This window comes from Bombina bombina, chromosome 4 (genome assembly GCF_027579735.1).
Source record: "Bombina bombina isolate aBomBom1 chromosome 4, aBomBom1.pri, whole genome shotgun sequence".
Lineage (NCBI taxonomy): Eukaryota > Metazoa > Chordata > Amphibia > Anura > Bombinatoridae > Bombina > Bombina bombina.
Window position 1 is genome coordinate 777,988,824 of NC_069502.1, and position 13,402 is coordinate 778,002,225.

General features: G+C 38.5%; 1 protein-coding gene across 1 annotated transcript; it reads left to right on the top strand.

Annotated features, from left to right (window-relative positions):
• Positions 1-1,147: 1,147 nt before the first annotated feature.
• On the top strand, positions 1,148-12,977 carry LOC128655595 (ribosomal protein S6 kinase delta-1-like). Its single transcript, XM_053709185.1, has 2 exons — positions 1,148-3,721; positions 11,853-12,977. The coding sequence occupies exons 1-2, from the start codon at positions 1,581-1,583 to the stop codon at positions 12,826-12,828; spliced, it is 3,117 nt and encodes a 1,038-aa protein (XP_053565160.1). The 5' UTR covers positions 1,148-1,580; the 3' UTR covers positions 12,829-12,977.
• Positions 12,978-13,402: the final 425 nt, after the last annotated feature.

Below are 13,402 nucleotides of genomic sequence, written 5' to 3' on the forward strand. Positions count from 1 at the left end.
TTTCGTACACTGGGCCTCCATCCGAGTGTCCACACTCCCGGCTGGGAGCCGCATGGGCTTTCACCCCTCCCGGGTGTCTGTCAGATGGCTCGGGCGCAGAGGCCTATGTTGGCACGATATGCCCGTGCTTATACAGGAGGCCTACCGAAGGTGGGGTCGTCCTGATGTGATAGTTCTACATCTGGGGGACAACGACCTAGGTGCGATGCCTACCCTAGAGTTAATTCAGATTATGTGCGCTGACATTAGGTGGTTGCACGCGTGGTTGCCTGGGGTAAGAGTAGGGTGGTCACAGGTGATTCCCAGGTTACATTGGCGGCATATGGTCTGTCACAAGGCCGCCTTTGGGGTAAGGAAGAAAGTCAACAAGGACATAGGAAAGGTAATTCGGGAATTGGGAGGTTTTGTGGTGAGGCACCCCAACATCTCGGCAGGGGACAGGAGATTATATCGGCAAGATGGGGTCCATTTAACGGACCTAGGGCTAGACAGGTTTATAGAGAATATACGGAAAGGGTTGACAGCTATAGTGTAGTAGGTTGTGAGCTAGTTAGTACTATGATTGGCAGCAAGAATCAGGTAGTTAGGATGTTTCTTGTGGCGGGGGGTAGCGTCCCAGGCATCAGATAGAAAGCGAGGAGGAGTGACGGCCATTGCAGGAGGAGTGACGTAGTCAGGCGCATGCCTGGGGAAAGCTCCTCCTGGTTTGCGGTGGGCCGAACAGCTCGAGTTAAAACCTTCTATCCGTACTGCGTTGTAGTCGGGCTCCGCTTTGTGTCAGCTGCCTGGGCCTGCTTCCCGCTTCATATGAGTTAGCTAGTTAGACAATGCTGCCTAATGTTCGTTCAAGTTAAAAGTTAGAGCATTGGTGTTTTTTTTTTTACAGATGTCAATGAGAGGACTGATCGTGTCATGCTGACTGTCACTTATGTTGTTATGTGGCAGAGTAACTGCTTTAGTATGAATGGCATTCTTCTGTTTGTTACTTCTGTCTGTCATTTAAAACGTGCTATAATACATGCATAATGAGGTGTTTATAGTTAGCACCTATTTGTGCTGCTAATGAGTCTCAGGCTGTGCATTACAGGGTATTATTCCATTAAAGGCAGGTGATAGGCCTGGGGTCTGCAGCTCAGGCTGTCATAGAGAAGGGATGTAGGGAAAATTATTGTATATACATTTGTTATTGCTTCAGGTCTGCTCGTGGCATTGTTTTTACGTTGTGTAACAGGGTGTATGAGAAGGTATAAGGTTATGTTACACTGTTACAATATAAACACCAGCAATTCAGTGTAGTATGCTATAGAGTTTGTGATAGGGTAGACTATTCTTGCAGATCAGTGTAGTAGTACAAAAGATATTTGTGATAGGGTAGTTTGTTTATGAATCTGTGTTATGGCTGACTGCTGGTGCTGATCACTGTGTGACTGGGCAGACTGCTGCAATCCTGTGTCTGTCAGGACCAGACTTCATTTAATTGTAATAAAGGCTGTGAAAAATGTTTTGTACGTGAAGTTTAAATGGCAGATTCCACAGGAGATAGTGGTCTGAAGATTTCTTTCTGGGCTTAGCCAAACAATATGATCTCCCAAAGAGACAAAGGGGACCTTGCCCGGTTTTACACAGTCACTGATCCTAGACGGCACCAGAAAGGATTCACCATCTACAAAGTCACTGCCAGGATTGTTTCAAGAAAGAACCCAGAAGAGGTGCAGGAGATAATTGCCTGGAAGAGATACAGTGATTTTAAGAAGCTACACAGAGATCTCTGGCAAATACATAATACTATCTTCAGGCAGACAGAGCTGTTCCCACCCTTTGCAAAAGCTAAACTGTTTGGGAGATTTGATGAAAGCGTCATAGAAGAAAGACGACAGTGTGCTGAAGATTTACTGCAGTTTTCCGCAAACATCCCAGCCCTTTACAACAGTAGTCATTTAGAAGATTTTTTTAAGGATGGAGAAGTTCATGATGGATCTGATCTGATTGGTCCTGCTGAAAGTTATTCAGATTACTGTACAGACAGTCTGTCAGACTGTAGCTCGGATGTTAGAAAAGATTCCTGTGGATTTGATGATCTGACATTTGCCAGCCAATCTGAATGTGGAGTGGATGTGGACTCTCTCTCTGGGTTAGATGATGGAATGGCTTCCAACCAGACATCGCCCAGCAAACCATTTGGTGTCCCTCCAACTAAAGAAGCAATGACACCGAGCTTTTCAGCATCTGGCCATGAGGGGGCTGAAGCAGAAAGAGAGAGCCGCAGTTTATTTCCTGCTAAACTGAAGCAGAACCTGGGAAGAGCAGATTACTTGGTGAAGGCGGGCGAGTTGATAAATATGGCCATGAAGAAAGAAACTGAGCAGGACTTTGAAGCTGCATTTGGCTTTTACAGAAAAGGGGTTGACCTGCTCTTGGAGGGTGTACAAGGAGAGTCTAGCCCAACACGACGTGAAGCTGTGAAGAAGAAAACGGCAGAGTATCTAATGCGTGCTGAGAACATCTCTCTCTTGTGTTTCCAACCATCAGCAGATGACAATGTATTTAACAATCCTCCAGGAGCACGAAGTTCAAGGCCCACTCGGAACCTAAGGAGTCCTGCAGAGGAACTGAAGGTCTTCAGAGTCCTTGGGGTGATTTACAAGGTTTTACTTGTTCTGGATACAAGATCGCAAGAAACCTTTATTTTAAAAGGTCTGAGGAAAAGCAGTGAGGTCTGCGGTAGCAAAAAGACCATTACTCCCCGCTGTGTTCCCAACATGGTTTCTCTCCACAAGTACATCATCTCCGAGGAGTCATTGTTCCTTGTGCTGCAGTATGCAGAAGGTGGGAAATTATGGTCCTGCTTAAGCAAGTTTTTTAGCAGAAGTACAGAAGGAAGTTTTGATGTCCTTGTTTCTAAAAGCTCTAATTCAGATGAAGATCTCATGAAATGTATAGCGGTTTGTCCAAAAAATAGTATGGAGTCAAGAGGAAGTAGCAGCCATAACTTGCTTTCAGTTCAACCACTGGACGGCAGTCTTACGTTTAGTTCACAAGATGACAGCAGTACTCAAGAAGAAGGTAGAGAGAGTCCTCTTAAATGGGTTGATTCTGCATCAAGCTCTGAAGAAGAGTGTACCACAAGCTATTTGACTTTGTGTAATGAATATGGAAAGGAAAAGATTGAAAATGAGGTATTGAGTGAAGAACCATTGCTCAGACTAGAAGGAAATGATGACGATGCCAAAGATTTAACTGTTTTTAACAGTCTTAGCTCACAGGCCACTTGCCATGAACTTAAATTATTTAATGAAGAGTCTGAGTTTGCGGTTGATAGGCCAATGTCTGATTCATTAAGTAAATCCAGGAATAGTCCAATGGAATTTTTTAGAATAGACAGTAGGGATAGTACTAGTGACATTCTTGGTTCTGAATTTGTAGATAAGGTTTTTGGCCTAAAATCTGAAACATTAAATCCATTTTCATCATTACAAGATGATGAGGTTGAAGTCATAGGTGAGAATAGAGACATTGACAAGCCACCTATCCACACTCACGATACCATAAGCAGAGGTTCCAATGACTCTATGCCTGTTATATCATTTAAGGATGCTGCTATAGATGACTTTAATATAATTGATGAAGGAAGGCCAGATCTTCTAGTTAATTTGCCTGGTTCCGAGCAAGTAGAAGAAACACCAATAACTTTTAAAAGCCTTCGGGGGGTAGTTATCAACGTGTCAACTTTCCTGCCTTCGCCGGCCCAATACGCCCGCCTAAGCTCGCCTCACATCGCCGCCGCGGACCTGAAAAATTTCGCCTAAGTTATCAAATAAAGCTGTCAAAAAGCCGTGGGGCGATGAGCAGCGGACTGTGAGAGTTATCACTCATCCGATCTCGCTGCTCTTCGGCTTTTTCCAAGCTTTATTGCTAGCCTGTCACTAAGCACTCACACTAACTACACTGTTCTACCCCCTATACCGGCGCCCCCCGCAACTAAATAAAGTTACTAACCCCTAAAGCGCCGCTCCTAGATCCTGCCGCAACTCTGATAAATGTATTAACCCCTAAACCGCCACTCCTAGACCCTGCCGCAACTCTGATAAATGTATTAACCCCTAAACCGCCGCTCCTAGACCCTGCCGCAACTCTGATAAATGTATTAACCCCTAAACCGCCGCTCCCGGACACCGCTGCCACCTACATTATACCTATTTACCCCTATCCTGCCCCCCCTACACCGTCGCCACCTATAATAAATTTATTAACCCCTATCCTGCCCCCCACTACACCGCCGCCACTGTAATAAATGTATTAACCCCTAAACCTAACACTAACCCTAACACCCCCCTAACTTAAATATTAATTAAATAAATCTAAATAATATTTCTATTATGAACTAAATTAATCCTATTTAAAACTAAATACTTACCTTTAAAATAAACCCTAATATAACTACAATATAAATAATAATTATATTGTAGCTATCTTAGGATTTATTTTTATTTTACAGGCAAATTTCAATTTATTTTAACTAGGTACAATAGCTATTAAATAGTTATTAAATGGCTACCTAGCTAAAATAAAGAGAAATTTACCTGTAAAATAAAAACTAACCTAAGTTACAATTACACCTAACACTACACTATACTTTAATAAATTATTCCTATTTAAAACTAAATACTTACCTTTAAAATAAACCCTAATATAGCTACAATATAAATAATAATTATATTGTAGCTATCTTAGGATTTATTTTTATTTTACAGGTAACTTTGTATTTATTTTAGCTAGTTAGAATAGTTATTAAATAGTTATTAACTATTTAATACCTACCTAGCTAAAATAAATTCAAAATTACCTGTAAAATAAATCCTAATCTAAGTTACAATTAAACCTAACACTACACTATCATTAAATAAATTAAATAAATTACCTACAAATAACTACAATTAAATACACTTACATAAACTAACTAAAGTACAAAAAATAAAAAAGCTAGGTAACAAAATCTAAAAAAAAAAAATAGGTTACAAACATTTTAAAAATATTACAACAATTTTAAGCTACTTACACCTAATCTAAGCCCCCTAATAAAATAACAAAGCCCCCCAAAATAAAAAAAATGCCCTACCCTATTCTAAATTAAAAAAGTTCAAAGCTCTTTTACCTTACCAGCCCTTAAAAGGGCTATTTGTGGGGCATGCCCCAAAGAATTCAGCTCTTTTGCCTGTAAAAGAAAAATACAACCCCCCCAACATTAAAACCCACCACCCACATACCCCTAATCTAACCCAAACCCCCCTTAAAATAACCTAACACTAATCCCCTGAAGATCATCCTACCTTTAGTCGTCTTCTCTCAGCCGAGCCACCGATGGAACTGAAGAGGAGACCCGGACCGGCAGAAGTGATCCTCCAAGCGGCGCTGAAGAAATCTTCCATCTGATGAAGTGATCCTCCAAGCGGCGCTGAAAAAGTCTTCCATCCGGGCGATGTCATCTTCCAAGAGGCTCTGAAGAAGTCTTCTATCCGGGTGATGTCATCTTCCAAGCCGGGTCTTGAATCTTCATCCCGCCGACGACGAAACATCCTACTTTACCGACGGACTACCGACGAATGAAGGCTCCTTTAAGGGACGTCATCCAAGATTGGCGTCCCTTCAATTCCGATTGGCTGATAGGATTCTATCAGCCAATCGGAATTAAGGTAGGAAAAATCTGATTGGCTGATTGAATCAGCCAATCAGATTCAAGTTCAATCCGATTGGCTGATCCAATCAGCCAATCAGATTGAGCTCGCATTCTATTGGCTGTTTCGATCAGGGTCTCCTCTTCAGTTCCATCGGTGGCTCGGCTGAGTGAAGACGACTAAAGGTAGGATGATCTTCAGGGGATTAGTGTTAGGTTATTTTAAGGGGGGTTTGGGTTAGATTAGGGGTATATGGGTGGTGGGTTTTAATGTTGGGGGGGGTTGTATTTTTCTTTTACAGGCAAAAGAGCTGAATTCTTTGGGGCATGCCCCACAAACGGCCCTTTTAAGGGCTGGTAAGGTAAAAGAACTTTGAACTTTTTTAATTTAGAATAGGGTAGGGCATTTTTTTATGTTGGGGGGGGTTTGTTATTTTATTAGGGGGCTTAGATTAGGTGTAAGTAGCTTAAAATTGTTGTAATATTTTTAAAATGTTTGTAACCTATTTTTTTTATTTTTTGTAACTTAGCTTTTTTTATTTTTTGTACTTTAGTTAGTTTATGTAATTGTGTATTTGTAGGTAATTTATTTAATTTATTTAATGATAGTGTAGTGTTAGGTTTAATTGTAACTTAGGTTAGGATTTATTTTACAGGTGATTTTGTATTTCTTTTAGCTAGGTAGTTATTAATTAGTTAATAACTATTTAAAAACTATTCTAACTAGCTAAAATAAATACAAAGTTACCTGTAAAATAAATATAATTCCTAAAATAGCTACAATGTAACTATTAATTACATTGTAGCTATCTTAGGGTTTATTTTACAGGTAAGTATTTAGTTTTAAATAGGAATAATTTATTAAAGTATAGTGTAGTGTTAGGTGTAATTGTAACTTAGGTTAGTTTTTATTTTACAGGTAAATTTCTCTTTATTTTAGCTAGGTAAGCTATTAAATAGTTAATAACTATTTAATAGCTATTGTACCTAGTTAAAATAAATTGAAAGATGCCTGTAAAATAAAAATAAATCCTAAAATAGCTACAATATAATTATTATTTATATTGTATCTATCTTAGGGTTTATTTTACAGGTAAGTATTTAGTTTTAAATAGGATTAATTTAGTTCATAATAGAAATACAAAGCTAATTTATAAATATTTTACTTTGCAAGGGTTGCATTTTATAAAACAAAATAACTGTTTGTTGGTTTGTATCTATCCATTTTTTTTTCTTGTTTCCTGTGTGGGTAATTAGGGGTAGGATTTTTTTCAGTTGTTTGGGCCTAGCTAGACTATACATTTAGCACATTTACTCTGGGAGCTTGCTCTTTCAGGCTTGCTGTATTGATTCTCTGTTAAAGTAAGATTGTCTGTTTAAGTATAATAGTTAGCTTACAAAGCTAATTTATAAATATTTTACTTTGCAAGGGTTGCATTTTATAAAACAAAATAACTGTTTGTTTGTTGGTTTGTATCTATTCATTTTTTTTTTATTTTTTTTCTTGTTTCCTGTGTGGGTAATTAGGGGTAGGATTTTTTTCAGCTGTTTGGGCCTAGCTAGACTATAAATTTAGCACATTTACTCTGGGAGCTTGCTCTTTCAGGCTTGCTGTATTGATTCTCTGTTTAAGTATAATAGTTAGCTTACAAAGCTAATTTATAAATATTTTACTTTGCAAGGGTTGCATTTTATAAAACAAAATAACTGTTTGTTGGTTTGTATCTATCCATTTTTTTTTATTTTTTTTTCTTGTTTCCTGTGTGGGTAATTAGGGGTAGGATTTTTTTCAGCTGTTTGGGCCTAGCTAGACTATAAATTTAGCACATTTACTGTGGGAGCTTGCTCTTTCAGGCTTGCTGTATTGATTCTCTGTTAAAGTAAGATTGTCTGTTTAAGTATAATAGTTAGCTTACAATGGTAGTTAGGCTAACAAGGGTTTGGGGTAACCAAGGGGAAATATATTTATTTTATACTTTTAAGTTAAACCTTTTATTAAGAATGTGTGAGAATCTCATTCAGTGTACAGCTTGCCACATGTTTGCATCACTGGAGCAGCCGCTTCTGGGATTATATGTTTGTGGCAAGTGTGAGCATATTGTCTCTTTAGAAACTCGTATTGGGGATCTGGAGGAACGAATTGCAACACTACATGAAATTCAGACACTTGAAAGGGAAATGGATAGGACTGAGCTGGTTGTTAATGGTTCCAGCAGTGGGAATGGGGAGGATTCAGATGAGGAGACTCCAGGATGTAGCTGGGTCACAGTTAGAGGGCGAAGTAAAGGTAAGCGGAAGAGACAGGCCAGTTCTGAGCTGGTACACCCCAATAGATTTGCCAGATTAAGTGAAGATGTTGGGGATATCAGTTCAGGGGTGGCAGTGTCAGATAGGGCTGTGTTGCCTAGTATAGTGAACAGTCCTTTAGTCGTGGAAGAGGAGCATACTATGGTGGGCAGTCCTTCAGTCATGGAAGAGGGGCATACAAGTCAGGGCCAGAGGCAGATGTTGGTGGTAGGAGACTCTATTATTAGGAAGGTTGATAGGGTAATTTGTCATCCAGACCCTTTACATAGAACAGTTTGCTGTCTTCCAGGGGCTCGTGTTAGGCATATTGTGGAACATATTGATAGATTGTTAGAGGGATGTGGGTCTGATCCTGCAGTCATGGTGCATATTGGTACTAATGAAGGAATCGGTGGGAGATGGAGAGTCCTAAAAAATGACTTCAGGGAGTTAGGTAGCAAGCTTAAAGCAAGGACCTCCAAAGTAATATTTTCTGAGATATTACCAGTGCCGTGTGTTATCTCAGTAAGGCAGAAGGAGTTAAGGTCTGTTAATTCATGGCTAAAAACATGGTGTAAAAATGAGGGGTTTGACTTTTTAGAACACTGGGCTGATTTTTCACTAGGGTACAATTTGTACAGTAAGGATGGATTGCACCTGAATGACATGGGTGCAGGTGTGTTGGGGGAAAGGATGGTAGCACGTTTAGAGAACCTTTTAAACTAGGCAAAGGGGGGGAGGCTCAGTTAGAACACAATAGAACAGAGAGATCAGTCTGTGAATATGTCACTCCCTTAATATCTCAAGGAAGGGATGACTTAAGAAATGTCACATTAGAAAGTATAGAGGAAAGCACACCAAGTAGCAGCAGAAAGCACATGAAAATTAAATGTATGACAACAAATGCAAGAAGCATGACAGGTAAAATGGGGGAGCTGACGCTCTTAGTTGCAGAAGAGGACTATGATGTTATCAGTATAACTGAAACTTGGTGGGATGGTTCACATGACTGGGCAGTTAACTTAGAGGGGTATACATTATTTAGGAGGGACAGGAATAATAGAAGGGGTGGAGGAATCTGCATGTATATTAAACCTAACCTTAAACCTACAATAAGGGAAGATATTTATGATACAAGTGACAATGTAGAGACCCTGTGGGTTGAAATAAAGAGTGGGGGGAAAAATCCTAAAAAAATATTACTAGGAACATGCTACAAGCCTCCCAACATTAGTGACCCGGAGGAAACTCAACTACTTATCCAAATAGGTAAGGCTGCTAATAACAGTGCTGTAATTATGGGAGATTTTAACTATCCTGATATAAACTGGGCCAATGAAACTAGTAATTCAGCTAAGGGGGATATATTTTTAAATGTTCTCAGGGATAACTTCTTGTCACAATTAATAGAGGAGCCAACTAGGAGTAAAGCTATATTGGATTTAGTGCTATCAAACAATACAGATATAATATCAAACATAGAAGTTAAAGAACATTTGGGTAACAGTGATCATAACATGGTCACATTTGAAATCTCTTTTTATATGCAGTGTTTTAAAGGCTTAACAAAGACTTTTAATTTCAAGAAAGCAAAATTCAACGATTTAAGGAAATCATTAAATAATATAAATTGGGACAATGTATTTTCTAATAAAAATACAGAGGATAAATGGATAATATTTAAAAATGTGTTAAATAAATATACATATCAACACATACCATATGGTTATAAAAATAAAAAAACAAAGCCGTTATGGCTAAATAAAAATGTGTTAAGAGAAATTAGGAAAAAACGTAGGGCATTTAAATTATTAAAAGAAAATAGTACAGACTCAGCATACAATATTTATAAGGAATGTAACAAAGCATGCAAAAAAGCAATCAAATTAGCAAAAATTGAAAATGAAAAATTAATTGCCAAGGATTCTAAGTCTAACCCTAAAAGGTTCTTTAAGTACATAAATAGCAAAAAATCTAAGAAGGATAATATAGGTACATTAAAATGCGTGGAGGGTAGCATGATAAATAATGACAGGGAGAAGGCTGAGGTACTAAACCAGTTTTTTTCTTCAGTTTACACAAGAGGAACCATTGAATGATACTTTGGAACAGAATAGAACATGCCAGTCCATACCACTAACTGGGTTTTGTTTAGAGGATATCAGGAAAAAACTGGAAAATATTAAGGTAAATAAAACTCCAGGCCCAGATGGATTACACCCAAGGGTGTTAAGGGCATTTAGCACTGTTATAGACAAACCTTTACCTTTTTCAAGACTCATTATCCTCAGGCATGGTACCCCAGGATTGGCGTAAAGCTGATGTGGTGCCACTCTTCAAAAAGGGAAGCAGGGAGGATCCAGGAAGCTATAGACCAGTTAGTCTGACATCAATAGTGGGGAAGATATTTGAAGGGATTATAAGGGATTATATTGATGAGCATATTCGTGTAAACAAGATTATGGGTTCTAATCAGCATGGCTTTAGGAGAAATAGATCATGTCAAACTAATCTAATTAGATTCTATGAGGAAGTAAGTAAAAATATAGATAAAGGGGAATCAGTTGATGTGATATACTTAGATTTTGCAAAGGCATTTGATACAGTGCCACATGAGAGATTAATGCACAAAATTAAGGGACTGGGAATAGCTGAAAATGTTAGCTCATGGATAAATAACTGGATAAAAGATAGGGAGCAACGAGTAGTAGTAAATGGATCATACTCAGATTGGACAAAGGTAATCAGTGGTGTCCCCCAGGGATCAGTACTGGGCCCTGTTCTTTTTAATATTTTTATAAATGACTTGGAGCAAGGATTAAATAGCGACATCTCTATTTTTGCAGATGATACTAAATTAAGTAAGGTCATTAGGTCAGAGCAGGACGAACTCTCTTTACAAAGGGATTTGCTAAAATTAGAACTATGGGCAAGTGAATGGAAAATGAGATTTAATACGGAAAAATGCAAGGTTCTACATTTTGGAAGTAAAAATAAGCAGGCTACATATTTTTTAAATGGGACAAGACTTAGCCAAACACAGGAGGAAAGGGATTTGGGAGTAGTAATAGATAACAAGCTAAAGATGGGTGTACAATGCAGGGCAGCGGCTTCAAAGGCTAATAAGATACTAGCATGTATTAAAAGAGGCATTGATTCAAGGGAGGAAAGCATAATTCTGTCATTATATAAAGCCCTGGTAAGACCTCACCTTGAGTATGGAGTGCAGTTCTGGGGACCGATTGCTAAAAAAGATATTGCAGAACTAGAAAAAGTTCAGAGAAGGGCCACAAAGCTAATAAGAGGATTGGATATACAGAGATGGCAGAAGCTCTGTTTATTCCAAGAAAATTGTTTCTGACAAGAGGTCATAATTTAAGGTTGGAGGAAAGGAGATTTAATCTCCTGCAACGGAAACGTTTTTTCACTGTAAGAGCAATAAAATTGTGGAACTCATTACCAAAGGAGGTAGTGAATGCCAATACCATAGATACATTTAAAAATAGTCTGGATAAATTTCTGTATATAAACACAATTCATGGATATGATTGCTAGTATTAAATGGGTCACATTTTAATGGGGTTATTTAAGCTTAATTGGAGCTTTTTGAAAGTATTTTAGATTTGTATAGGTTGAACTCGATGGACTTCAGTCTTTTTTCAACCTTATCTACTATGTTATGTATGTTACTTGTGTGCGGAACATCTGTAGTGATGTAAGAATCGATCTGTGTCGGACTGAGTCCGGCGGATCGAAGTTTACGTCACAAAATTCTACTTTTGACGGTCTCTAGCCTTTGATAACTAAGGCGAATCAGCCTCACCACAAATACGCTGCTGAATTCCAGCGTATTTGAGGTTGACGGCTTGATAACTAGGCCTCTTCATGTGGAAAGTGATATAATGGAATCTAAGCTGCTCGAAACTCCTGATGTTTTACAGGTCAATAACAATTTAGAACAATTTAATACTCAGCAAGGAAATATACTCGTGGACTTTGGTCATGTGACTCAGGTCAGTGTTGAAAACACTAAGGAATCATTTGCATCCTGTACTATCAATGATTCAGAACCATCAAGAACGTTCAGTGGTGAACAGCCCTCACTTCTGGAATCTGATCCATTCTCATTATTGCATCCATCAACTAAAGATCAAACCTCTCACATTATCCCTGATAAAAAGGAATATGAAGGGCAAGAAGCTCCACAGTTTGATGTATCAGAGTTGTCAACAAAAGTCCTGCAGCTAGAAATCAATGTTGAAGATGTAGATAAAAGTAGTGATGCAAAAACAGAATTACGGGAAGAGAATGAGATCCATAGAATATTTCAGGAACTTGATGCAAAACTATCAGAATCTTCGCAGTTTACCATTCCAGAGACCTGCATTCAGAGATGGGCTGCTGAAATCATTCTAGCCCTTGACGCTCTACATAAAGAAGGAATAGTGTGTCGCAATTTGAACCCAAACAACATCTTATTGAATGAAAGAGGACACATTCAGCTAACGTATTTTAGCAGGTGGAGTGAGGTTGAAGATTCCTGTGACAGCGATGCGATAGAGAGAATGTACTGTGCCCCAGAGATCGGAGGGATTGCAGAGGAAACTGAAGCCTGTGATTGGTGGAGTTTGGGTGCACTTCTTTTTGAACTTCTCACTAGGAAGGCTCTGGCTGAGTGTCATCCAGCAGGAATAAATACTCATACATCTCTCAACGTGCCAGAATCCGTGTCTAAAGAAGCCAGATCTTTCGTTCAGCAGCTTTTGCAGTTTAACCCTCTGGAGCGTCTTGGTGCTAGAGTTGCCGGTGTTGAAGACATTAAGTCTCATCCTTTTTTTGCTGGTATAGACTGGATGGAGCTTACAGTTTGAAGATACCATTGGAAGAAGCACTGATCAAAAGCTGCAATGGGATTTTGCACATCAAAGACAATAGAGACTTCTTGCCAGAAGATCATTTAGTGGGGGGCACATCTGTGCACAGATTTATTAGCATTAAATACCTTTCTAATTAAGTTGTGTTACAGCAGCAGAGCCATTGTTATCTTGTACAGTAATGTGCTCCCTGTAAAGATATTGCTCATTTTCTCTACTAAACTTAACCAGGGCATTACATTAAAAAAAGTCTCCATAAAATACATAGTTACTAAAACCTAAATTGTAATGAATGGTCATTTATTTATTTTGCTTACTTTAACTCAAAATTTCCTCTGAAAATTGAGAGGCTAGAGAGGATCCTGAACTCAGTGATTGCTTGACCAATAAAGCAGTTCATTTTAGCTGCTGCTAGTTGGCTAGTTATGTTACAATGCAAATTTAAGGGACAAGTAAACACTTTGAGATTTTAATATAAAATGTTTAAATATAGGTACGAAATCAAATTTTATTTTATTTTTTTCCTCCCCCCCATTTCTATGATTTTAATTAAAAAATTTGATTCTAATAA

Excerpts from the sequence above, each read along its gene's own strand:
- LOC128655595 (XM_053709185.1), top strand. The coding sequence starts at position 1,581 with ATGATCTCCCAAAGAGACAAAGGGGACCTTGCCCGGTTTTACACAGTC. Across the intron at positions 3,722-11,852 it reads CGGGGGGTAGTTATCAACGT|TGATATAATGGAATCTAAGC; the intron begins GTCAACTTTCCT and ends TCATGTGGAAAG.